This window comes from Anas acuta, chromosome 21, assembly GCF_963932015.1.
Source record: "Anas acuta chromosome 21, bAnaAcu1.1, whole genome shotgun sequence".
NCBI lineage: Eukaryota > Metazoa > Chordata > Aves > Anseriformes > Anatidae > Anas > Anas acuta.
Genome location: NC_088999.1, coordinates 2,473,146 through 2,500,855, shown reverse-complemented (window position 1 = coordinate 2,500,855; position 27,710 = coordinate 2,473,146). Strand labels below are relative to the sequence as shown.

The window sequence follows — 27,710 nt, the reverse complement described above, 5'->3', positions numbered from 1 at the left end:
TGTTTTTAAAGCTAGGAGTGCCCATTATATGACACAAGTAGAAGTCTCCAGGTCTTCATTTTGCTTAAGGATCGTTGTTTGTCCTGTGGCATTGCTGCATGCTCAGTCGATTTGTCCCACCAAAGTGGAGAGGAGCTTCTCTTCCAAACCCACCTCAGCCCTCTGGTCAAGCCCAGCAGTCCTTCGGGAGCGGAGGATGCAGGGCAGACACTGGGTCTAGCTGCAGCCCTGGCTTGGAGTTGCAGGGCAGATGGGGAATTTTTTGGTCGATATTTTATTCTGATGAGATCTGAAAGAATGGAGACTGTGGGATGGAGAAGGTCCTGTCTGAGGTGGTGGAAATGGGGAAAATCTGTCTCTGGATGTTTTCTCATTCCCACAGTGAATGCTGGTGCTGGAGGCTCCTGAGGAACAGGTTTACAAGGCAAAAACAGGGATAGGTGGATACAGTGCCACTGGGGTCCCTGTGTAGATATTTGCATCCATCTACAAGACCTATCTGTTAATAGCAGGCCAATCACCTGGAAATTAACCCAAACCCATTCTGGTTCTCATTAAATGCTGCTTCGTTTCACTTGTATAAGGTGTATTTCTGTATGTGCATACAAGGGAGTTTTGCAGAGCTTGTGATGACAAGGAAGCAAACACTGTCCAGACTTGATTCTTTTCGTCCTACAAAGCTAACAGCATTCCCTCCAAACTCAGTCATGTTTTTTCTTTCTTTCCTGTTAAACAAATGTATATCTTGATTCAAAATTATTTCTGCTTTTTGTGACTTGGCTTGGCCTTTGCTGTCAGTGTGAGAGCTCCAAAACGTGACATTTTCCCCTGAACCTCTGTGCCGCTGGTGTGAAGAACACCAGGGTCTTCCAGCGGTGATGTGTCTTTGCACCCCAGAGCTCACGGCAAGTAATTTGGAATGGCTAAAGCACATATAGATGTGTGTGCAGGGCAGCTGCAGTCTACGTGTTATTATTTCCAAGCGAGGTTTGAGCGTGTAGCTGGCGAGGAGGAGTTGCAGGAGCAGCACCAGCTATTGCTGCTCGTTCTGCGTGCACTGGGAGATCTGCTTCCATCTTCCGAGCTGCCAACCCAGGGCATCTCAGCAGCTCCATGCTGTCTGAGAAAACGTTTATCTCAAGAAAAAGCTGATTAATTAAACTGACTCTTCTACCAATTCCCCTGCCACTTAACAAAAACAGTGAAGTCTTTATCAAGGCAGGTTTTCAAGATGAGGGTGGCATTAGGGGCAGGCAGGCACTTGCTCTGGGTATGTTACAGGGATTTTTAGTTTTTTTCACCATTTCTGTTTTGCAACAAAATATAAATAAATTTCAGTGTATGTTCCTAAAGAGTGAACACTGCTTCTGTAAATAGGAGGTTACCAGCCTGGTGATGGGATCTGAAGCTCTGTTTTTGCCTGTAGGGAATGAAAGGACCATTTTATTCTTTTCACTGGGGATAGGAAAAACCCCATTGTCTTTGGTCCTGAATCAGTGGGAGAAGTTTCCTTGTTCAATTATTTCCAATGAAATTCCAGGCCTTTTTTTTTTTTTTTCTACTGCCACTTAAACAGAAATCTTTCAGCATCTCTGCTTTGTGCTTGGTCAAATAAGGTACAGACTGGCATAATACAGCATTGTGTGTTGATGCTGTGTCCAGAAAGTAACACGCTGCTTTGGAAGGGCCCTCTTCTGATTTTATTTTCTTGCCCAGGGGCTATGTACAGAGGCAGTAATTCTCCCATCTGCATGCTGCTTTTGCATCATCCTCACTCAGAGAATTAATAATGCATTTGGATTTCTGTAGTATTTCCTATCCTTGCTGCATATGAAATCACTTCGGAAGTTGGTTAGCTCAGTGCCTCGCTTCCAGTGCTGGAATATTACGGATGGAGAGCAGGCAGCTGGGCATGCAGCAGCTTTGCACAGCATTGCAGGGCAGCAAGGAAAGGCAAACCAGCTGGCTGTGGGAATTGCAGGCTGTGGTTGCTCAGAAGGGCTTATGGGATCTGTAATGATCGGTCCTTAGATTTCAATCACGAGATTTCATCAACCTCCAGCCTGGGGCTGCGGGCAGGCAGGGCAGCCTGAACGTGCTCTGCTTGGGTTTCCCTGCAGACTTCCTAGCAAGGGTACCAACTTCTTCCAGCCCTGCTGAAGCCAGTGAGATCTGGTGAAGTCTGAAGCGATGCAAATGTTTCACAGCAGCAGGGAATGCCCGCCTGGCATGCTGTGCTCTGGGGAAGCAAGGGGAAAACAGGAGATCACTTTCTGGAGGCAGCACCACACAACCTGAGCTGGGGCCAAGCATCCAGGGGAACTGGCCGACTGCTGGCCACTTCCCATCACCGGGGCACAGGGTGGCATCACTGCCTGGTGGCACAGGCTCGGTGCAGCCGGGGGGACCTGGCCTGAGAGCACCAGAGCACACAAAGCCAGCTCCCACCTCTCCAATGCTGCCTGGGGACACCCAGTTCCCTTGGGGCTGCAGGGTACGGGTCAGTTTCCTTGCCGAGGGAGCTGCCAGGCTGCTGTGCTGGAGTACCCGGGGGGTAGGGGATGAGATAGGTTTGTTCTCTTTTGCACTGTTTTACTGTGTTTGGGGTGGTTTCTTTATTTTGGCAGTGAGGGCTGGAATTAAGGACGGAGAGGTCCCTTCCCACAAGCCTTGATATTGCAGTTAATTGGGCAGAAGTGGCTGCTTTCTGCTCTCCTCGTGTATGATGAAATTTTCAGGACTTTCCCTCCACTCCCCAGACCCACGCCCTGCTCCCCTCCCTCCCATGGGCTGAGGGCTTAGCAGAGGATGGCTGCGGGACCAAGCCAGCAACGAGCTGCTCAGCATGGGTCCTGGGTCAGCACAACGTTCCTAAAGCCAAAGCAATGGCAAACTTCATGGCAGTGGTACTTGATCAGCCTGATTCCTCTCTTCTTTGCATGGGGAAAAAAAAAATCAAGCTGAGAGTGCGACGCTTTTCATTTTTATTTTTATTTTTTTACTTTTTTTTTTTTTTTGTGGGGGGAAACTTTCTGCTGAGCATGTGTTAGTTTTGCTGAAGCTGTAGGGGAATGCTGTGGTGAGCAGAGCAGTCGGTCGTCTCTGTGAGGAGCTCTGGAGATTGTGGCCTGCATGCTTTTGGCTTATTTCAACGTTGTGCATGTCGAATGTGATACTCCAGATTTTCCTGGCTGCCTTTCAAATGCCTCTCACCTTTACCAGTGACTGGCACTTAAACTCTGGAAGGATGCAGGCTTTTGCGTGTTCCAAGAGTTTGCTAAAATGCTGTAAATTTACTTTGTTTTTTTTTCAGAGAGGGAAATGACAAAAACTTAGAGATATTTAATGATTTTATGTGTAAGCCAGAAAACACTAAAAGGAAAAAACAAAATGAAACAAAACAAAAAACTCCACAAAACAAACAAACGTATATGAGCTAGCCAAAACAAAGTCTGAACATCACAGCTGGGCTGTTAGCATTATATTGCAGAAAGGAACCTGCCACCCGTGGGTGAATTATAGCAGAGGTCCCCCCGTGCCACCCAGAAAGGATGGGAGCTGCTGCATCTGCTAGCTGCAGAGCTCGGCTTGGGCAGGGGCTGCTCCTGCTTGCAGCTCAGTCCTTGCTGCTTTGCTGCCCATGCCTTGGCCAGAAGTGCTCAGAACACCTTCAAATGCAAACAGCAACCCATGCAATCATGTCCATCTGCCCTCAGGGCCCTGGAAGTGCATGCACAGTGAGGGTGAGGATGGGTGGATGGCTGGATCCCCAGGCATACCACCCCGTTGTCTGCAGTTGTTAGATCTGGGTTTATTTTTGCAGCCCCCAAGCTGCTCGCCTTGCAGGCAGGAGGCTGGGGCACAGAGCATCTACACGGTGCTTTTTGCAGCCCAGTGTTGCTATTCCATGAACATGCAGCTGGAAGGAGAATACTCAGTTTTGCAGACCTGATAGGTGTCCGAGGGGCGATAAATTGAGACTCCTGTTTAATCTTGCACAACTGAATTCACTAGGGAAAAACGCAAAATAGGTCAGTGGCAAAAAGGGCATCGGTTTGTGTGTGTGTGTGTGGCAGCACTGAAAGAACAGTGAACCAAAACCAGTGAAACCTCCGCAGTTGTTGCTGATTTTGTCAATTAAAGCAATGACTTGCTTGAGCTGCATGCTGTTGCCTAGTTTGAGGTATATGTAGATGCACACAGAGGTGCAAATGTATTCAGCAGCGGATGTTTCGTTGGCTGGTTTTGCATAGTCAGCTATGCCTGTGCAAAGAGAAGGAGCCTTATTGTGGGCTTGGCATAGTGTAATTCGGCACAGGGATAAGCAATAATGCAACTCACAGCCACCAGCAAGCTCCCCTCCCAGTGAGAGATGCCATTTGCATAGAGACATTTTTTTTGTAACATTTCTTTCCCTTGCTTCTGTATTCAAAGCAAACTTGGAAGCATTTTGTGATGTCAGCTTGAAAGATGACTTTGTCATTTCAGCGAGGTTATACAATAATCTTGAAGGCTGTTTTAATTTTATTTTGCTGAAGTTTTATTGCATTTTGCTTAATTGCTTCTGTTTTATTGTTAATGAGACAAAAAAAAACAGTTTGTGTAATAGCTCGTAGAGTAAAATTATCAAGGAGCAGAAATGAAATCTGAATGCTAAAGTTTATTTTTATTATTTGCATCATGTTTAAACTCCCTGTTTGGTTTTGTTTGGTCCTGCAAACCTGCTGTGCCCTGGAGGTAGCACCACTGACCTATCTGTGTCCTGCAAGGACGTCCTTAGAGCAAACTCTGGACCACGGCTGCGGGATGGCCCGTGGCCCCACTCTCTCTTGGTCACAGCAGCGCCTTGCTGCTCCATCACCCCTGCAGTCCTTCATTTCTGGTTGCTTCTGCAATCAGCCACAAGCAGCCCACTCTCATAGTTTTGCCAAAATTCCTCATTTTCCCTGTTGTGGAATGGCTTCAACTCCTGCAGTAACCAACTGTCAGAAAACCAAAGGCTGAGTTAAACAATACAGCTAACAAGCCCATGACACTTGTTGCTTTTTTTTTCCTTTTTTTTTTTCTTTTTTTTTCTTTTTTTCCCCTCTTCTTTAATGAAGCCTGAGGGAAAGCTACTCTCAGGAAGCCCATGAACTGCAAAATAAACTGGAAAGGAAATTAGTTATATTAATTCAGCTGGTGAGCATCATGCAAGAAGCTGGGGCATGCCGGCTTCTGGCTGGTGTTACCCCTGCTGTGGAGAGCTGTGCAAGGCTAAACAGTTTATTACTAGCTCCAATCTGAAAAGAGAACATTTGCAACCTTTTCACAGAGCTTTCTCTGTATCTTTATGAAGCAGAACTGTATATGAGTTACATAGTCTGGCATGGCGTTTAAACCATGGGTGGCAAAAATCTGTGCATTTAAAACACTGGGGAATATCCTGCAAGGAATGGGAATTAATCTGATTATTACACACAGTCATGACTTCCTTGCTGCTGCTGCCTCTTTTGTGTCACTCTGTACTGTGAGCCTCTGTTTTACATAGTGATTAACTGACCAGCTAATTTACATAGCTGCAGGCTTGCCTGCTGGGTAGTCCATTACTTCATTAATTGTTCTCCCGAAATCAATGAGAGAAGAGGTGCTGATTCCAGTCCTTTATGCACTGCACTGCCCAGATGTGTGAGCAGGAGCCAGGACCTGGGACTCCCTTTGTGTCATTGCAGGGTAAAATGAAATATAAAAACTGTTGGGACGAGCTTGTTTCCATTTTAGTAGTTGATGTGGGGTCCATTTTTTATTTTTTGTGCTGACTGCTAAAATCACTGCTACGTTACTGCAATATTAATTTTGGTTCTCAAATGCAGATGATGCACTCTGTCTCCAGCGTGCATTTGCATAGGACTTTACAAGATGTGTGCAGTGAGCCCAGTTTCCTACGCATGCAAAACGGCAACTTAGTGACCTGGGCTGTAACTGGGCTCCATCTGCCTTGCTGCAGGTCTGCAAACCAACCTGGCTGCAGGGGAGCAGTGGGTCTGGCTGGGCCCCCTCTGTCCTGGGGGCTGCTCACAGCTCCTTACAGGCTGGAGCCCCACGCTATGGGTCACCATTGGGTACAGTGGCTGGAGGCTGGTCCCGTTCTCAGTTTCTTAACCTTTTGGCAGCCTGACCTCCACTAGTGTTCATCTGTCTTTGTTCAGTTTCCCGTAGTGCACTTCCTTCTGCCCCTTCCCATCCCTTGAGCTCACCAGGCAGTGCGAGGAATCAGTTCCTTGGGGCAGGGGGAGCTGGGCAATGACCAGCTGCAGATAAAAACTTCACCCTCAGGTTCTGGACCAACAAAGGCTACTGCTTACACCAGTAAATAGACAAAGCCGGGGTCGATATTCTGACCTCAAGGCCCAGGGGCATGGGAGGACCTTGCTGCATGTGGGTGTCTAGGCTTTGTGTGCACGCTCTGCAGAAGTGCAAGCTCCATCTTGAAGCTACATTTTGCTTCTCACATGCTGAAATAATCTGGGACAAGCAATGTATCTGGGTTTTGCTTTCTCTCTCCATTATCCACCAGTCAGTTGGCTTTTGCACAAAGCAAATGGAGAAGTGAGCAGCCAGCGTGCAGCAACTCTTGTGCTCAACAAGGCCATTCAAACGTGGATACGTGCATCCATGGGAGAAAGGCAAGGCAGTCTGAGGTGAGGTTCATCGATAAGTCAGGGGAGGGTCAAGGGAAACCATTTTCAGCTGATCTCTACAAAGCTTGCTGGCCAGGAGACCAGGGGCTGCGGTATTGACTAAAACCTTGTTCCCCAGTGATTCACCCTGCAATTATGAGATTGAGCAGAAATCGTAAACTCCATCTGAACTGTAGTTGTCCTTTTCTTTTTTTTTTCCACTCCTGTGGTTTGAAACTATGTAGAAACGTTTTGGAAGGTTTCTCAATACATGAGTTTAACCATAAGTCTCAGCAGGGGGAACGTATTATCGGAGAAAGGCAATTACTGCTTTAGCTGTATGCAAGACACATTACCTTGGAAAGAATCACCATCTTGCCAATAGCTGGCTTCCCACTCTTGGTTTGGCAGGTCTGGAGCATTCAGTTCACATGAATTTTGAAAGAATCATTACACAGAAGTAGTTTCAAAATATTAGTTCGCTAATGACTTTTTTGCACCAATGGCTGAGTGAGAAGTGAAAGCAGGAGAGCTTTTTACAATCCTCGGGAGGAGACGTGACGGTGATGCACATAATCCCACTTCACAGTCACCAGCGTTGAATGGTTCTTGAGGGTCATCTTAAAAATTGCAAAAGAACTGGGTTTTCTTGAGTTTTGTATGCAAGAAAACAGGATTAATTTCATTACGAATGAAAAAAAAAAATCACCTTCTGGAGTGGTGTATTGGCATTACTTTACTGTCTGCAGAAACCCAACTTCAAATCCCAGTTGATCTTAATGATGGAAATGACATTACTGAAATCTCCTGCTCCCAAGCGTGTGTTTGTCTGTGGTGCAATGGAGCAGCCTTGAGCTGGTCCAGACAGCACACGAGGCTATGTGCAACTGCTGGGTCTGCCTTAAAACTGTACCGAAGGCTGGTGCTGGATGTGGCAGAGCTGAGTGCTGGCCTTTAAGGTAGGGCAAAAACTGTCCTGTCTTCTGCATTTTGTGAGTGTGACCGGGAGAAAGAGAGCTCTCAGCTGGGGTTTCCCATACTTGGGTTTGTGGGGAAGGAAGCCTCTCTCCATGGCCATCTCCTGGTGGTGGCTCTCACCAGGCTGCATGCGGCTTGCTGCTTTTATTTCTTCTAATTTCAGTGGTGCTGTTTCTTGGAATATTTAGCTCTAAAAAAATGCAGATTTTGCAATAATTACTTTTTTTTTTTTTCTTGAAAAAAAAAAAAAGAATCTGTTTTAAGTTATGAAAATAAATTAACCATTTGTATGTGCCTTGCTGGCAAAATGAGGTAATTTGTGGTGCAGGTGCCGGTGCCCTTGGCTGCCTGGCTTGGTGAGAAGGGGAATTGCTGAAAGCACGTGGATTATAAGCGAAAGTGAACCAACACAGCATGTGTCTTGTTAACGAGCAGGGAAAGTCTCCTGGATGTCTTCCCATCTCTTTCTAGTTATCTGGATAGTTTATCTCCGTGGGTCTCTCCCTTCCCATAGTATCCGAGGGCCTCGTGGACATGAATGGGTGACTCACAGCACATCTGTGAAATGGGGAAGTATCCCTGTTTTAGAAGTGGGGACTAATGCAGGCCTCTGATGATATGACTTGCCTGGTTTCACACAGGAAACGTGCAACTGAAGTGGGAATTGAACCAGAATCACATGAGTTGAGCACTGGATTGCCTTCTCCCCTCGGCAAGTCCAAAGCAGCTCGGCAGATGCTGTGCCTGTGAAACCAGTTTCAAAACCAGGCACATGGTACTACCAGAATCCTGTCTGTGGCTGATTGAGGTTGTAGCTTTAATACATAAACTGCTGCTGGGGCAAGGCTGGGTAAGAACGAGGTGGGAAACCCAGAAATCATCCAGCGGCAGGGTTTAAGGGGAGGGGGCTGAGGATGGAGACCAGCCCCCTGAGCAACGTTCCCACTTCATGTGGACACCCTCATTTTATCCCCAAGGAGCACAAAGGGAGCAGTCAGTGTTGCTCTGAGCAGCAGAGGATGTATGGATGTGTTTTTTCTTTCTGCCACTATCTGTACGTGCTTTCAGAGCAGCGTCCTCCTTTCCGCAGAAAAAGCAGATATTGGAAAGGGGAGGGACGCGTCGCATGCTCCAGCCCTCTGAGGAAGAGGAGAGGCAGATGAAAGATCCCCAGAGCTTCTCACCCCCTTCAGCCTGGAAACTGCTCTCATCACTGGCACGATGCCATTGCTGGCAGCGGTTTGGGGAATTTCTTTCCTGTTAAGACATCAGGGGGTGTCCTGAGGACTCTGTCCACAGCAGGCACAGTGGACATATACAAACTGTATGTCCACGAGACTGGCAGGGGACGTTAGGAGCTTCTGCAAGGCCCACCAGCATTAACCCATTAACTACTGTCCGTGTCTTTCTGCAGCAGCACCTATGTGCCTCTGCCCTACTTTGCTTGCTTCTGAGCGAGCGTGTCCCCTCTTTCTTCTTGTAAAGTTTCAGCTGCTCGTGGCAGCATTTATTTTCTGTGATCTGTGGCCCCAAGTGCACCATTGGGACTCCCAGCTGGATGAACTGTGGGTTGTGGATGTAGCTGATTGCTGGATACAAACAGCTCATCCGTCCTGGGAATAAGGGAGCAGTATCTGTGTGACTTTGCTCTCTTGCTGCATGGGGTTCAGCACTGAGTCTGTCCAGCTTGTGGCTCTTCAACCATAAAGCACATCTCTGAGTGCTTTTCTGAAGGTAGGAGCAGGACCCAGGGCTTGTTCTTCTCTCCACCATCACACAGAGGTGTAGGGTGAAGGTCCCATTTGTTTCTCCTCTGTCTCTGACTCATGACTGCAGTACTCTAAAGAATAAATATACCATGTGGGTGATGGGGCTGACTGGGGATATGGGATGTGGGCTTCAAGTCCCAAAGGGGCAAGAGAATTGACTCTTCCGTGAGAAGGACATGGGAGTATTGGTTGATAGTCTGCTGAATATGAGCCAGCAGTGTGCTCAGGTGGCCAAGAAGGCCAACAGCATCCTGGCTTGTATAAGAAGCAGTGTGGCCAGCAGGGCTAGGGAGGTGATCGTCCCCCTGTACTCGGCTCTGGTGAGGCTGCACCTCGAGTACTGTGTTCAGTTTTGGGTCCCTCACTACAAGAAAGAAAAGGAGGTGCTCGAGAGAGTCCAGAGAAGGGCGACGAAGCTGGTGAGGGGCCTGGAGAACAAGTCCTACGAGGAGCGGCTGAAGGAGCTGGGCTTGTTCAGCCTGGAGAAGAGGAGGCTCAGGGGTGACCTTATTGCTCTCTGCAGGTACCTTAAAGGAGGCTGTAGTGAGGTGGGGGTTGGCCTGTTCTCCCACGTGCCTGGTGACAGGACGAGGGGGAATGGGCTAAAGTTGCGCCAGGGGAGTTTTAGGTTAGATGTTAGGAAGAACTTCTTTACTGAAAGGGTTGTTAGGCACTGGAACAGGCTGCCCAGGGAAGTGGTGGAGTCACCATCCCTGGAGGTGTTTAAAAGACGTTTAGATGTAGAGCTTAGGGATATGGTTTAGTGGAGGACTGTTAGTGTTAGGTCAGAGGTTGGACTAGGTGATCTTGGAGGCCTCTTCCAACCTAGATGATTCTGTGATTCTGTGATATGTTGTCACCATATGGCCAAGTGCTTCTTGGTAGTGCAGGGGGCACCTCTCCTCTGGTACATGCTGTGTTCATAACACAGCATGGGAGGGAGCACCAGCTGATTTCAGATACCAATGATATTTAAGTGGTTTGAGTTGTGGTCTGAAACATGGCTGGATTTGAGGATGCAAAGCCCCGGGGAGGTGGAATTTCAGCCCTCTCCCAGCCAAGTGAGTGCTCATTGCGCCATGGTTTGTGGTGGCTGCAGGGTTCACGTGGAGTTTATGACACTACACCAAACTGGTTTCCACTTCGGCCCTGGGATCTGGGAGACAACAGGGATGTGTTCGGGCACTGCAGTGCCATCCATCCGCTGCTTCACTCTTCCTGAACATACACCTTCTGGGAGTCAGGATGGCAAAACTGGAACACAAAACTGAGTGGTGAAAAAATGACCTTTTTTCATGGCTGTGGTCAGGCACGGTCAGAGGAGGCAGCTTGCCTTGGTGCTTTGTTTCCAAACTTATTCTCATCTAGACGTTTGCATGACCCCATCTGTCTGGATCGTACGGTTGCTTCCAGATGGCCAGTATGGAGAAGAGGGCTGGTGAGGTGGCATGTCTCAGCCAGGATGGGAACTTGGGCTTCCCTCTGTGACATTACAGAGCTGGTGCTGGCATGAGGAGGGGACAGCAGGGCCTGGGTAGGAGCGCAGCAGCAGTGCCACATTTTCAGGGCAAGGAAGAGGATGGGACTGTGAATAGCAGCCCCACATAGAGATGTGAATAGCATGGTCAGCTCTGTGGTAGTAGGAAGACAGAGGTATAAGCAAGGCACAATCCAGAGATGGACACAGCATCATAAAAAGGCAAGAAGGCAGCAAGCTGGGGCTGAAGGCAGATTGGAGGATGTGCCAGGAGTGAAGCTCATTTAAAACTTTGGGAATGTTTGACCTAGGGGAACACAAACCATAAAGTGTGTGCTGCAGCAGCCAGTTTTGTACAGAGATGCTGTCTCTGAACATAAAGCCCCCTGAAGCTTATATAAATTTGTGGCTAAGCTTAAGAGATCTTAAACTGCTTATGAAAATCTTAACCAGGGTTTCTGTGCAATCAGAGTTGCATTCTGGAATTGCTTTAGTAACCCAAATTTGTTACTACCCACTGTTCCTTCAGCATTTCAGAACTGCTTTGACCATATAGATGAGGAAGAGTTCGGTTTAGTTTTGTCTGTCCCCCTGCTGTTACGTTGCAAGCTGAGTCATGGTGGCAGGTCGGAGCCCTTGTGCTGCAGAACAGGTTGTGTGGTGCTGCTGAACCCAGGGTTTGGTGACGTTGACTTGGAGGAACCATATGTTCTTCCATGGAATTGAAATACATGTCTATGAAGGAAAAGTCTTCTTCCTTGCATGTAAAGTATACTCAGAGCATGGTCTGTACTCAGACCATGAGCACATGGTCTGCAGGAGGAGTACCCCGCGGTGATGTGCTTTCTGCTGGTGTGCACCTCACCTGCCTTCAGGGTGAACTTGCTGAAGGAGGTGAGCGCAGTCACCGAGGGCTCCTCCAGCTGTTGGGGCTGAGTTTGTGTACTGTTTGGTTACCAAGCAATCCTCCCCATCAGGGCACCTGATGTAAGTCCCGTGTGCTCACTGCTGAGATGGCATTTTAATATACGAGCATTGTGATTCCAATGTGCTTTTTCTTTTTACAGACTGAATTAAATCGTGGGCAAACGAGAGAGAGACATCGTCAGAATTACAGGCTATCAAGTCCACTGTAAGTAATCTCTGTTTTGTTTTGTTTTGTTTTGTTTTTTTTCCCTAAAGAATTATCCTGATGTGTGCACTGTCCTTTGCAGTGGACTCAGCCTGGAAACATGAGTTGTTTTGCTGTTTGGCTGGTTTCTTTTGCTCTTTCCTTGGTATACAAGAGAAACTTTTGCCTGGCAAGTCCTGCCAATGCTGCAGCAGCATTTTATAGTATTGAGAGTAGTTACAAGAAGTAATGACAGGAGATCTGCTAGTGCTGCCCACTGTTTGTATTTTGAATCTCTCTCTGTCGTAAATCACTGAAAATCTAAGGTAGCATCTGCCCCATCATCCAAAGCTGCAGCTGAGAGATGTCGTCATGAAGACCATGATCTCCAGGTAGCACAATGCCCTACTGCCCTCTGGCTTGCCCATAACCTTATCTGCTTTTATAAGGCATTACCTTGCACAGTTCTGTAAGAACTGAGGAACTCCACGAGCTACTGAAAAAAGGGGATTTGGTTTCCCTCAGCTGTGTCTCTCCAGAGTGATTCATCTACAGAAATTGGTAAATGCTAAATGTAGCATTTTATTTTTTTTTTCCACAGACACGGCAGCTTAGTGGTTACCGGTAAGAAGGGAGCTGTACCGTTCCCTTGTCAGAGCAGAAATAGGACCTTGTATTTTGCTTAGTCCACTCATTTTCACAAGTCTTGTAACATTTTAAATATAGTTAAGGTATGTCAGATACGGTAATTGTTGTTTAAATGTGGAAATGGGCCAAATGACTTAAAAGTTATCACAGAGAGAATGACCAGGCGGATTTTCCAGTAGTACAGCAGCTGTTCTGACATAAGCCTGGCATCCTTAAAAACAGGCTAAAATTCAATGTATAGAAGAAAACGTCTGTTATGGTTGGAATGTAATGGAAAGGCCGGGTTTCTGTTGGAAATGCTTCCCACTAAGCTCATTGGATCTCGACCTGGCTGAGACAGGACCAAACAACAGAGAAAATCCTTCCATCTGCTTGAGTACTGCAAACAGCAGAGTTTTGCCACCAATAGGGTTTTAAGGAACCACTGTAATGAAACGTTTCAGTGTGCTGGAAACAAGAGGCAAGCAACATAAAGCCAAGCACTGAAGTTTTCCACTTCTCATTTAGAAGGAATGAATTCTGGAGGCCAACCACAACATAGATGAAGGATTCCTTCAAATCTCTTGTCGGTGACGTTCCCACCTGGAGCTCAGATGCAGGTGCTGCAGGTGCAGCCTGCAGCATTTCTCTTCCAACTTCTGGGGGTTCCAACCCCAAATCCATTGGCAAAGAGCTTGTTGTGTATGTGTGGTGATGGTCCCAGGACATGGGGTCCGTGTACAGCTTGACACTGGTTGACTCTTCCTCAAACTCCTTACAAGGACTTCAGGATCTGTTTAGGAATTGGAGAGACAGTGTGCCTGGGCATCTTCGCAGGAATTCATTTCAGCCTTAACAAAGCAGCTCAAAATACCAACAAGACTGTCCAAAATAGCATTTCTTAGCATTTTATCTCAAGCTTCATTGTGAAACTCTGATCCGATTCAAACCAGAGGGAATTTTGTCACTGATTTCCTTCATCAGGGTGCCAGTCTTTGTTTCTGTCGATTGCAAACGAAACAGGCATTTCTGTTCAAGTTTGCTCCATTGCACTTAAAGTAAAACCCTAAGAAATGGTGTTTGACTGAAATAATAGCTGGAATCCCCCATTTTAGTGCCTGTACTTTGGATTTGGCCAGAGATGTGCAATGTTAGCAGCTGGAAACCATATGCCATAAAATCCATGTGACTCGTTTCTTAAGGATTTGCTGATGTTGTGCCAATGCCATGCATTGCCATGCTGTGCATTAGCTGCTGTTGTACTGATCTACAGAGAAGGCAGTGCAGAACACAAGCTAAATGAAAGTCAGCACCGATAAGCAAAAATAGTAGAGGCATAACACATGACAGAGAGAAGAGACTACTCAGGTCATGAGGAGGTGGAGATGAAAGTAAAAGCAAAAGATGTGCCTTTTCTGAGAGAAAAAAAAAGGGAGAATTAGGAAAGTATAATGAAAATAAAGAGGCTGAAGTTTGAAGATAGATTTTGACTGAGAGAAGGAGAAGAGAAACTGAAAAATAAAGGAAGAATTTGATTTTCTTGTCTATGCAGTGATTCTCTTTAGCTTCTCCAGGTTGTATCTGAGCTGGGGGCAGAGCAGGGGTAGGCATCTACAACCTGCCCTTTGGAAGCTCTCTTTCTCTTGCTCCAGCATGCCTCCAGGTTTATTGGGGAGAAACCCTCCTACAGTTTTCAGCTGGGTGCACTCGATGTTTCTCTGCTTCTTTACTTTGTACTGTTGAATTTTCCTTGCAGAGGTATCTGTCTGGAGAAACAGTGTCCAGCTAGGAGAATCATCTTTTGCCATCGTCATTCCAGAGGCCATTTCCAGTAATGGAAAAAATATGTAGAAAGTAGCCTGAATTGCCCCAGAATGGTTGTGCTCGCTGCTGTAGGCAGCAGGTGTGCTTGTTTGTTGACCAATTGTTTAAATGTTAACTTTTGTGCAGAGTTCCTGACAAAATCAGCTGCAGCCCATGTGTTCATCAGAGGAGGCTGACGATGGAACATTTGGGATGGTATTGAATCATCTCAGAAAGCTTTTTCACAAACAATTATTTTACATTTAGGAGTGGATATGGAGTCTATAGGAGAAAACAGGGTATTAACATGTTTTTCAGGCGTTCTTTAGTTGGCAGTTCTTAAATGTGAGTGTTTGAGCTTGTGGGAGGCAGTGTTCAATTTGCGCTTGCTGGAAAAGTCTCGTCTTAAATCCTCTTTTACCAAGCTAATGTGCTCTGTGCGTCACAAGTGGGGTAAAGAACAGCATCTTGGGCAAAAATTGATGTGATAAATCAGCTTCACAACTGTCTTTGATCTTGAGTAAGTCCTGTGCTGTAAATACAGTGCTCTAAGTCTAGCCCAGACCACGCTTGGTGTTGGTCAGCATGGAGGAGCCAACACTCTTCAAAACGGGGTTTTAAAATGTAATTAATTACTCTTCATAGCAATGAGCCCATAAACATGAGACACCTTTCTTAGCAAGTCGGAACAAGTGCAGGACCTGGGAACATGCAAAGTTCATGCTGGAGGGGATCAGAAAAAGGAAGACGAAGCATTAAGATAGGACTGATTTTTTCATGCATGCATCTAAGACGTGGGTGTTACAGCAGTTCAAGTAAACCACTACTCCAGTCAATAAGAGATGACATCTCAGGGCAGTCAGTCTCACTGAGCTGAGACCTTAATGTGGGTTGTACTTTCTCCATGGGGTTCCTCATTGGCACCTGCACCTCTCAGTGACAGTATAGGGAGTCCAACGACTTGAACCCTGACTTCTAGCCAACTAAGGTTAGACGAAATCAATCCCGTCCAAGGAATAGACAGTTCTTAACCACTCTTGTAAAGTCTAGTTGGTCATGATGTATCGCATGGTGCTACCATATCTTTAGACTCTGCTAAATTAAATTACCTTACACTCCACATCCCTTTATTCTCTTTGAATGTGGAGCATCCCCAGGGTTGTAGGACCGAATAAAGAGTAGTCCTCAGAGAACTTTGTATTGAACACAACTGACCTCTTCTGCTGGCTTTTCACTATTGCTCCCTTGAATGAAGCTGGGCTATTGAGCAGCTAAAATCTCAGGCAGGTGGGGTTAAATCCCCCATGCCTCCCTGTTTTCTGTGGTTTATACTTCAGCCCCATCCATGCACCCTCCGCCTGCATGGGGCAGGATGAAAGCATCAGGGCTTTGAGCAAGTTCCCATTAAACCAATGCCATTCTGTCATTGCAATGCACTATGCCCTATGGCAGAAAATAGTTTCATAAGGAAGATGTTTTTTTTTCTGTCTCATTGTAAATTATACGTATCAATTTGTTTCACTTAAAAAGCACCATCCTTATTTCTTTGGGAGTACTCCACCCATTTTCTGTTCTATCCGCTGGTGATGCTGTCTTATTTCAGTGGAATAGGAGTATTTCCTCCCCGAGTGTCTCGTTAATAGCTGTATTTGCTGACAAGTGTGGTAGGTTTAATAGAGCCTCCCATTCAAATTCATTGTAAGAAGGGTTTGCCTTTATAGACAGCCAATTTCAACATTCTGCCCAAATGAAATGTCCGTGCTATAGAAGTTGGACTCGCATCATTGTCTGGTAGCAAAAGACAGGAAATTAAAGAGGCAAAATTTCAGTAAAAGAGTGTGTATCCTTTCTCTTTACCTGCTATTGTAAACGACACAGAAGATTACTGCAAGCTTAAGAGCAGATTTTATTCAGAAAAGATTTGCATTTTATTTGTCAGCGAATGTATGTGCTGCGTTAGGCAGTGCTTTGTATATAGTCAGTTTTACTGTGTAGTCTGTTTGGAAGGGAAATATAATTACAAAAATTGTAAAACCATAAATGTTTGCAGGAGATTAGGAGGAATTCAAGTTTGAAACCATTCAGATACATTTTTCAGAACTGACTGTGTTTCAAGTTACTGTATTTGGTTACTGCTGCAGTGCCAGGTTATGTGTGTATTACACTGAGCATAAGTCCCTGAGGTTTGTCTTAATACAAGTTATGTTTAGATTACCATTACAAGTAATGTCTCGTAAATTGTAGACATTCAGTCAGTTATTCTTTTTGCAAAATATTTACTGTTATTCTCTATAAAAGTAGCAGTGTTTAATTACTTAACTACAAATGCTGAAGTAATCTTTTTCTGTTTGTTTTCTCTTGGATGTAATTACAGAAATGTGGGAAATACTTTTCCAAGGCTTTTGAACTCAAAAGTGGAACAGAAGGAAGACACGGGGGGACATACACCGTTCAGTGTTATTTTCCTTGCACAGGAAAAAAAGATCATTATGAGATGAGCAGCAAAGTCTCAAGTTTTCAAAGGTTTGCATAACAAACAAGAGACACATTGTGGGTTGCATCTTGACTTTGAAGACTTGCCACTGTCAACTGAAATAAAATGGCAAGGTTTAAAGCCTTAACCAAGTTCACAAGGAAAATATTTGGACTAAAAGTTTTGGAAAGTTTTCTCTCTTTGAAGTAGTTTGTCATGTGTTACCAATGTGAACTTTATTGACCTTGAAACATTTTTTTTTTTGAATCAAATAGCAACTAGTGACACTTTAGTAAAATCTTTAATCAACAACCATCTCCTGGCGGCTCCAGCTTTGTAGCAAATGCAGGCAAAACAGGGAATCTACAGAAGAGCCCTTTATTATTTGTAAATGAAGCCTGCCAAAACCTTCCCGAAATAGCATTCAAAGACCCTTTTAAGGTCATGGATCCTGAACAAAGCCAGAAGAGCACAAAAAAGGCTGAGGAAAGTCCAAGAAAGAGGCTTCCCAAAGGAGAGGCTTTCCAAGCCAGTATTTCATCTGCAGCTACGTATCAGGGCAGCTCTGCTTCTTCGCAAGGAACCCCTCTCCGAGATATCATACCGCAGCAGCACTTTTCTGGCTCTTTGCCGATTCCAAGAGAGGAATCTCAGGAGAAGACTGGACATCAGAAGCAACCTAAGCCTTCCTCCTTTGAACATCCTCCCCACATCTCGCAGCTTCAGCAACACACACTGTCACCAGCATTTATGTCTCCTGGGAAACCTGAGCACGTCCTTGAAGGGCCCACGTGGCAGCTAGTTGATCCAGTAAGACCAGGTCCCTCTGGCTCCTTTTCATCACCCGGGCTTCACTCGCATCACGGCCAGCTCCTACCTTCCCATTCACCGATCATTCCTGGAGAGGACATGCCGTCCGTTCAAAAGGTCTATATCCCTCGCCCTTCGCAGGTTTCCTTGAAACAAGCTGAGGAAGTGCACAAGAAGGAAAAGAAACCTCAGAAGCCAGGCAAATACATTTGCCAATACTGCAGCAGGCCTTGTGCGAAGCCAAGTGTGCTCCAAAAACATATCAGGTCACACACGGGTGAGAGGCCATACCCTTGCATTCCATGTGGCTTTTCTTTTAAGACTAAGAGCAATTTGTATAAACATAGGAAATCTCATGCTCATCGAATAAAAGCTGGGCTGGCCTCAGGGATCGGAGCAGAGATGTATCCGTCAAGCTTGGAAATGGAAAGGATCGGTGGGGAGGACTTTGAGGAGCCCACGGAAGGAGAAAGCACAGATTCGGAGGAGGAAACGGGTGCAATGTCGGGCCATCCAGCAGAGCTCTCCCCCAGGCAGAAGCACACCCTGTTGTCCAGTAGTTTGCTGAGCACAGGGAGCCAAGGCTCCAGCCACGACCGGTGTTCCTTGTCTCATTCCAGTATGTCCCAGTCGCTTGAGGACAGCAGCCAGTTTGTGGAGCCATCATCAGACCACACTCTGAGCCATAAATCTGAAGATACCCATACTATAAAACAGAAGCTTGCACTCCGCTTAAGCGAACGGAAGAAGGTCATAGATGAACAAGCTTTCCTGAGCCCTGGGAGCAAAGGGAGTACCGAGTCAGGCTACTTCTCAAGATCAGAAAGTGCAGAGCAGCAGATAAGCCCACCAAATACTAATGCAAAATCTTATGCAGAAATTATTTTTGGGAAATGTGGTAGAATTGGGCAAAGGACTGCAATGTTATCTACAAACACAACCCAGGGGTTTCCGCACCTCTCTACCGAAGAGAAACCTAGTATGGTACCGTTATCTGTGCCTAGAACACAGGTTATTGAACACATCACTAAGCTAATTACAATTAATGAAGCTGTTGTAGATACCAGTGAAATAGATAGTGTTAAGCCTAGAAGAAGCTCTTTATCTAGACGTAGCAGCATCGAATCTCCAAAGTCTGGTGTATATAGAGAACCGTTTCAGTTTGATATCAAGTCTGGTTCCAGTAGCCAGTTGGATGCATCGAAAGTGTTGACATCCCACAGTGAAAAAATTAAGCCCGAACAATCATTGTTGTCACTTCAGCAATCCCACAGTGCCACAGAGACAGTGCCTCTCCTAAGAAGCCACTCAATGCCTTCTGCTGCATGCACTATAAGCTCCCCACATACCTTTAGAGGTAGCTATTCATTTGATGATCACATCATGGAGCCTGAGGTCTTAAGTCGCAGCCAAGCATTTTCTTCCCATCCTCGAATGCTAAAACGACAACCAGCTATTGAGCTACCTTTGGGAGTAGAATATGTCTCAGAGGAGGTTAGCTCTGCAAACAAAGAGACTGTTTCCAAACTTCCCGAGGAGCCTGAAACCAAGGAAAGCGATCTTACCAAAAAGTCACGGAAGGGACCGAAAGTTAAAGGGTTCATGTACGAGTGTAACGTATGTGGTGCTCGGTATAAGAAAAGGGATAATTATGAAGCCCATAAGAAATACTACTGTTCAGAACTGCAGCTCTCAAAGCCTCGTTCTTCCACTTCCCATACCTCTTCAGAGACAGAGAAAAGTGCGGATCCTGACACATGGCCCCAGATGATGCATTACAAGCTAGGGAGCAGTTTGGAGCTTACTCCACTCCGAAAAAGACGAAAAGAAAAGAGTCTGGGTGATGACGAGGACCCTCCAGCTTTTGAGATGTCTGACACTCCCTCCTCCAGTACTGGGCCAGGGACTCAGTTTGCAAACCCAGCATCATCTGATGTCGCTTTAAACTTAACCCGTGAATCCATTAAGTCACCAGCAGATCCGGGTAAATCCGCACCTTCTGATGTCAGTGCCAGCTTCCATTCCAGGAATACCAAACCGGCTTCAAGTACAGAGGGCAAAGAGAGAAGAACAACCTCAAAGGAGATCTCCGTCATCCAGCACACGAGCTCCTTTGAGAAGTCTGACTCCATTGAGCAGGCGAGCAGCTTGGAGGGAGAAGAGAAGCCCTTGTCACAGTATTCATCTCAGCCAGCCACGCAGCACAGCCGACCACCCCATTCTCTGCAGCCCAAGCTGGTACGGCAGCCCAACATCCAGGTCCCAGAGATTCTGGTCACGGAAGAGCCTGACAGACCAGAAACAGAGCCAGAGCCTCCTCCAAAAGAGCCAGAAAAAACAGAGGAATTTCAGTGGCCGCAAAGAAGCCAAACCCTTTCTCAGCTCCCTGCAGAGAAACTCCCACCAAAAAAGAAGCGGCTGCGGCTGGCAGAAATGGCTCAGTCCTCCGGAGAGTCCAGTTTTGAATCAGTCTCTCTCACCAGAAGTCCAAGTCAGGAAAGCAGCATATCCCATGGCTCCAGCCACTCTGTATCATTTGATCGTGAAGATCACAGCAAGACAGAGTCCACCAGCCAGCCCTCTGAATCCCACCCGAAGCCTCCTGGCGTTGGCTCACATATGTTGATGGTACCAAGCCACCATCATCATTCCAGGGAGATGCGGAGATCTGCCTCTGAGCAGACACCGAATGTGTCCCATCCTTCCCAGATGTCAGAGACCCGCAGCAAATCATTCGACTACGGGAGCTTGTCATCCACCCCTGCCTCCACCCCTGGCCCCTCGACCTCCTCGGCTCCACAGGAGAGACGGAAATGCTTCCTGGTCAGGCAGGCTTCCCTCACTAGACACCCAGAGCATGACCCAGACTCGGCCCCAGCAGGCCGGCCGGAGACAGAAGATCCAATTCCTTCCTCAAGTAAATCTCCTGTGACAAGTCTGCCCCCTCAGCCAGCATCTTCATCCCCTTTGCCCTCTCACAGCACCTACCCAAGTGATAAGAGTCAGCCGAAAGACAGTCCCCAGCCAGCGTATACCCAGCCATACACAGAAGCTCTGCAGGTCTTTCATCCCGTACCCCAGCTAACGCTGCATGAGAAGCAGTACATGTCCCCTCAAGTGTCCATCTTTCCCTACCAGCACCTCCTGCCACAGCCGGGGCAGTCTGCAGAGCTCTTTGCCGCACACACGATGTCTGACATTCTCTCTGCTCAGTTCTCCATGCCTCAGATTCCTCCTTCCATTTTTCAGACCCCGCCACTGCCTCTCCAGCAAACGCTCATCCACCCAGGCCAGCTTCACATCGCCCCTCCATTAATGTCTCACCCTGCCGAGGTGCCCTTCAGGCAGCATCCTTCATTCCTGCCGGTGCATTATCCCAGCTCCTCACCGATCCCTTCAGCTTTTTTTCTGCCTCTTCAGTCTCAGTTTGCTCTCCAGTTGCCAGGTGAAACTGGTGGACATTTACCACAGATCAAATCCAGTTTGTTCCCGGCAGCAGGAACCTCCAGCCTTTCCCCATGCACAGAATATGGCTCAGACAGTAGGTTGCATCCTCTGACCCGCACCACAAGCCCTTCGGTGTCCGTATCCACGTCTCAGCTGATTGTTCCTGCACGCTCAGACCCAATGGTGTCGCTTGTTGTCCCCGTTCGCATCCAGGCAAATATGCCGTCCTACGGGAGCGCAATGTACACAACGCTGTCCCAGATCCTGGTCACTCAGTCCCAGTGCAGTTCCTCTTCTATCGTTCTCCCAAAATTCGATGATCGCCAACCCAAGGGTACCCTGGTCTGTAGTGCTGATGTTCACGGGCTAGGTTTTGATCTGGCACAGATGATCACAGAGGATCAAAGAAGCATTTTACAGAGCCCGTATCTGAGAGTGCCCTTGCCCCTGCCAGAACGAAAAGGCTATATGCCCCTCACTTCCCCATCGGACAGTGTCCTTGGACTAGAAGGGGGCCCGTCGACAGTCGGTGGAAGCAAGAGGATGCTCTCTCCAGCTGGTAGTTTGGAGCTGACAATGGAAACACAACAGCAGAAAAGAGTGAAAGAGGAGGAAGTGTCTGAAGCAGAAGAGAAGTTGGAAGTGGTGAAGCCACCCAGTGCAGTGGAGGAAGGGAAAAAGCAGGATAAATCTCACTTTCTTACAGAAAGTCAAGGCAGGGTTGAGGTTGAAACACCACCTAGTTTGTCCTTAGAGCAGTCAGAGCCAAAGGAAATCCCAAGTACTTTGCAGCAAGCTGTGTCCCATTCAGGTTCTCCGAGTTTTGAGGCACTGGAAGAGTATAAGCAGCCAGCTGGCAAGCAGTTCCTCAGCAAGGCACCTTTACAAACCGTGAAGAAAGAAGACTCCAAAGAGCTGGTGGAGCAGTCTCCACCGACCCCTCCAAGTCCTGCACCTCTATCTGAGGTCGCGCACAGTGCAATGAAGTCTCGAGAAGGTACAGATATGAAGAAGGTACTTCAGTTCCCCAGTCTCCACACAACCACTAATGTCAGTTGGTGCTATTTAAACTACATAAAGCCAAATCACATGCAGCAAGTCGATCGACGGTCTTCAGTATATGCCAGCTGGTGTATTAGCTTGTATAATCCTAACCTTCCGGGTATATCCACTAAAGCAGCCCTGTCCCTCCTGAGGTCCAAGCAGAAGGTGAGCAGGGAAACCTACACCATGGCTACAGCTCCACGTCCGGAGGCAGGCAGGCTTGTCCCGTCCAGCTCCAGGAAGCCAAAAATGACAGAGGTAATGCAATCCTATATATTTCTCCTCATCTGTTTGGATACATGGGAAGAGGGGGACGAGGGATGGGGAATTGCTACAGTTAGTTTAATAGGAATTTGTTCATCCCCTTTCTCAGTTTGGTAAGCACTTGTTCTCAGTGAAACTTTTAGAGTGAAGAAGCTAAAACCCACTATAATCCAAAAAAAAAAAAAAAAAAAAGGCAAGCCTGCTCCAAGGCAATGTGCCATATTTCTGTTCTCCAGTTTCTACTTGCCTTGTAATCAAAAGAGCATGTAGGAATCACCACCGCACCATGAACCGCCACTGCTCAAGCACAAAGGATTAGACTTGATTTGCATTTTGTGTCTTGATATTTCAAATAGCTTTACAACATTTTTTATTTTGTTATTTTTTTTTTAAGAAATGCTGTTATAATTCCCTACATTTTGCATGTTATAAACGAAAAAGGATTACCTTGGGGAAATGGGATTCTGTCTGGTTGTGCATCTACTGATCTCACATTAATGAACATGGAGAGGCGTGCTTAAAAGTATTTAAAAATATTAAAGGGAGATTTGCAAGTGTATTTAGTCTCCCAAAGAAGCATATAAGCATGCAGTGACATTTAGAAAAGTGCCTCAGTAGGTTAGACATGGAGTCTTGTAAAAACAGCCATGTCGTTTAGTCCATTTAGTTAATGTCCTTAGCTGTCTGCCTGCTTTTCTAGATATCTACGGATATTTTATACCTAGTCTTTAGAATTAAGAGGAGCAAGGTAAACGGCTTTGCACAGGCAGAGCTCACCAGAGTCATTGGCCACATGGGTACAGAAGTCTTTAAGATGCTTCTGGTAACTGCCTAGTGTTTTGTATCTCACTTTGAGGCCAAATTTTTTTTCTCTCTTGGTTAATGCTGAACCATACAGATCCCTTTAATCCAGGTCATGTTCATGTAGATTAGCAAACAGAATTGCTCTAAAGATTTTGCAATTTGATATTCATCTCAAGTCAATTTATATTGATGGATTATTCATTTTATTTCTGAATCATGAAATGAACTCTGAATATTAAATTTATTATAATCACTGCTGCAGCTGCTGCTTATAAATATGTCTTAAAATACACAGTAGAGTCACTATGATTCAATAAATCTTTATTTCTATTCAGCATTTCCATCATTCTCCTGCAGAAATCCAAAAGACTGAATTTCTGGGGACCTAGGGGCAGATAATTACCTGTGCAGTGCAATAACCACACTGATGCTTGATATTTATGCACTCTTTTTCAAGGGATTTTAACTGAAGGGTGTTGTACCATCCTTGATTTCATTCTCTATAGAAGTGCCTGTGCTCCTCTGAACTTTGCTCTTTGACATGGTGCTAAAATGCACACGAAGTGTGTATTTCAGAAATACAAGAGACCCTCATACCATGAAGTTAAAGGTTCAGATCTAGACAGGAGTGGTTCAGCCCTTAGTCATCAAAATACTTATTTCACTGCATACATTTACTCAGAAGACTCAAAAGCCTTTTACACAAAACCCTATGAACTGACTGGCGGTAAAAGTTACAATTTTCATGATAGTTTGCAAAAGTTAGAGTTTGTCCTGCAAAATTCACCTAGAAAATGGTGTAGCCAAATTTTAATACTAATACCTGCTGCTGAAAGGAGTGGGTTTTGCAGAAATCATGTTAATTTCAATGGAGACAAATTGACCTCATGCCAAGTAGAGAAATATTTTTAATTAGATGATCAGTGGGAGAGAAATCCTCAGTTTAGTCACTAAAATACGTATGACTGGCACAGATTAGGAAGTAGCATTGCTGGTTACTCAGGAAGATGCGATTACCAGGAGCTGCGTAGCAGTAGCATCAATCGAAGGTTGAAAGTTCAGCCTTCAGTTAACTCTGCTCTAGCTATTTTCCTTAAATATTTTCTTCTTTATGTAACTATAAGCTGTCAGTCAACACAACAGAAAATGTAAAATGGCTCTTACATTTTGTACAATTATGCATGCAGCAAGCTACCAGCAAGCAGTTGTACTGTGTATACTGTCTACGTACTTGGCTTGATTTCTAAATTACCAGTGGGATTTACTGAGCAGATCAATTCTGAAGTGACTGTAGGCTGCAACATGCATGTAGGGATGGTTAATTACACTGTATTGGGCTTGCACAGTTTGTAAATTAAACACGATTGTAAAAGGAGGTAGTAGTGACTGTATGATTTTGGCTCTCCATGGTGCCTTTCATCTGTCTATGTTTTGTGCTTTCAAAAGTTGCAATAAATAAACCTCATTCTGCATCTAGAAAGTCAATTGTTTTGTATTCCTCAGTAAATAAGGAAATGAACTGGGAAGGTATTCACTAGCAGTGTTACGAACACACAGCTCCTATCAGGAGGTGGTCACACACTGCTCAGGGTGCTCTGGGTATCTCCTGCCACCGCTTTCCCCCAAGCACAGAACCCTCGCTGCCCAAAGACACCCTCATGAGCCCACCTCTGCTGTTAAATTGTCAAAGTGGTCCCTGGCGCAGTTCTGGCCTGGGCTGGCAGCCCTCTCCCTTGCAATTCCCAGGCACGTTTAGAGAGGTAGGACAGGCTGGGGGCCATTCCCAGGAGGTGTCTTGGAAGGGTATGGGGGTCAGATGGTGTGGATGTGGTCTCATCTGTGTGAGCTGATCCCGAGGACACGGGGTAGTCCCGGGTGCATTTAATGCTCTGAGCTGAGCTCAAGAAATCACTGCACGAATTTGAAATGCTTGACCTCAGTGTTGCAAAGCTACTTTTTAGTCAATCCATCCCTCTTGCTGCTGCAAATCTGGTGGTAGCTTCAGCAGTGTGCTGCCAGGGAGGCTGGGCTGCATCCCTCTAAATTTTGCATGTCTCCCTTTGAGCTAGTCACTCGTGGCTTCCTCTATAACCATGGGAGACAAAGAGGCACCTCTTGGGTGATTCATCCCCCCCTTAAGATGTGTGTCTAAGGCAGGGCAGATGAATCACTCTTGAGAGCTGCCACTGTTTCCAGTGACTGTAAAGAGTCAGGGATGACCAGCTCTGATTTAAACTTCTACCAGTTCATTTGCTACTTTCAGGCCAAAATCCCTCTCACAACCAACCCTGGGTCTCTCAAACACCTTCAGCCTTTTTCCAGAAATAATATATGAAGTGAGGATGTGGGCGATTCAGTTATAGTTCAAAGGTATTACTGCATTTATGTAAAAAGTAACCTGGGTAAAAGGCAGTCTGCTTCCCTCTTTCAAAGCTTCAGAGACCCATTATTTTTAATGTTAGGTTTTAGCAGAGAAATGTCCCAAGCTTTCATTCCAGGTGGGGAGCTCCCCTTGCACTGCATGGAGGTACAGAGGCAGATGTAATATTTAGGCCCCATACACTTTAACAAATAATATTAAATATGTGAGATGAGATGTCCATGCATGACCAAAGCTGGGGCTGAACAAAGGGTGGCAAGTTTAACAGTGAAAAATGCAAAATCATCCTGGGAACACGTGGGGAGGTTGAGGATTATTTTCTCCCATTGTTTTTTGGCTTTCTACATACTGCACCCTTGGCAGCGGGGTTTTGGTGAAAGGAAATCACACAAGAGCTTTGACTGTTATGTGATTTATATCAAGTTTAGATGGCTAGAGTCCAAAACTGTGTGAATGTGTGTGCATGTGTGGAGGGGGAAATCCAAGGGCTGAGGTTAGATGTGCGAATTCTAGAGATGTCTGCTCTTGAGATCTCTGTGGATGCGTATTTTAGAGAGGATTATCCAAGGACAGTTTGGGACCAGGGACCCATGGCCCTGCCACATGCTCAGAGTGACCCCAAGCCACCGCACTTCTTTGTGCCTCGGTGTTCCAGCTGGCACCGTGCTGCAGGGGGTGGTTTAAGCACGTTCCCTGCTTGTAAGTGGTCACTGTAAATGTAACATATCCAGCTGAGCTGCAAATCCAGACACAGAGGCCCCATTTCTTGAGATGTTTTCCTAATTACTGCACTTAGCTGTCAGGAGCAGCGTGTGTGGTAGGTTGCTGGTTCTTTCTGAGGCAGCCTGCAGTGTTTGGTCTGTGGAGCTTGTAGAGTGATTTTGTATGTAATCAATGATTGTTTTGCTCTTTTGGGGAGATAGGTTCATTTGCCTTCGCTCCTTTCTAATGAAGGTCGAAAAGATATAACTAGAGCTGAGAAGGAAGAGGATAAAAGAGGAAAATCAGAAGAAGAGGCTCTTGTAACCAAAAGAGGGGAGCCGGTCAGGATCAAGATCTTTGAAGGAGGGTAAGTGTCTCGTTTTATTTCTCTTTTCATATCACAGCCAAGTGTATAGGAGTTACTGGTGTTGATGATGGCAAGTCAGTGAAGGTGCCATGTGGAGGTGAGCAGAAGGCCAGATGTAGTTGGATTCCAGGTTACTTTCTGCAGCCACCTCAGCAACCTGGCCCTCCACATTACTAGGTACTTCGGACTGCATTCAGAATCTTTTTTGAGTTGTCTTCAAGTTACAAACCCCATGATCTCTTCTCTGAGCAGGTGGTTGAGTGAAGACAGCTGAAGAACACAAATGCATCCTGTAGCTCTCTCTGATGTGACAGGGGTATACTCCCCATCTTCTACATCTTTCCAGAGCCTTCCCCTGAAAATGGAGTTCCTAATGGTTCCTACCATTATGATGATAAACTGGGAAGATCTTTTGTGATGCTTGGGTTTTAGGTGGGGGAGAAAAGAAGTATTGTTATTGATGTGATTTTAATCCCACCCAGCTAAAGCAGCTCAAACCAGAATGGATGCAAGGTCAAAATCTGATGTATATCTTAATTCATAGGTCCAGGTAATTCAGAGTGCTCTTCAGTAATTCAGCACTGGTCTAATATTACTGTTTATCTTTTCAAAAATGAAAAATCAGTTAATGAGTAGCGTGTCTGTGGGATGCAATTATGTTTCATACTTTAAGATCATCCTTCCTGTGTGCTGCAGAAGGGGCGAAAAAGGCTTGAGAAATCCTTAGCAGGATTCATCAGTTCTGCCCTTGCCATTGGGTGGTCTTGGTTTTTGTGCATTAGAAAAAGGCTTTAATTAGACAGTGGTTGTGGTTTTCTCTCTGCTGTTACCTGTTGAAGTTTGCTTTTATTTTAAAGTGTTTCATTAGCAGATGATCAAACTAGCTAACCAAGAGAGTAAAGTAGTGCTTTGTGAAAGGAAACCTGCTTGTTTGCTCAGGACAGCTCACCTCTCACCCAGACACAGGCACTATGCCTGCAGCTCGGGTTTAGATA

General features: G+C 46.0%; 1 protein-coding gene across 22 annotated transcripts in view; it reads left to right on the top strand.

Annotated features, from left to right (window-relative positions):
- The window catches only part of HIVEP3 (HIVEP zinc finger 3), a 304,681-nt gene that overhangs the window by 219,167 nt on the left and 57,804 nt on the right, over nt 1-27,710 (top strand). For all 22 annotated transcript variants that reach the window (XM_068657516.1, XM_068657517.1, XM_068657518.1 and 19 more), the window contains 3 exons: nt 11,951-12,015; nt 16,799-22,456; nt 26,570-26,715. In XM_068657516.1, coding sequence (XP_068513617.1) covers nt 17,342-22,456; nt 26,570-26,715 — 5,261 coding nt within the window. In that variant the 5' untranslated portion in view covers nt 11,951-12,015; nt 16,799-17,341. The remainder of the gene's footprint in view (nt 1-11,950; nt 12,016-16,798; nt 22,457-26,569; nt 26,716-27,710) is intronic.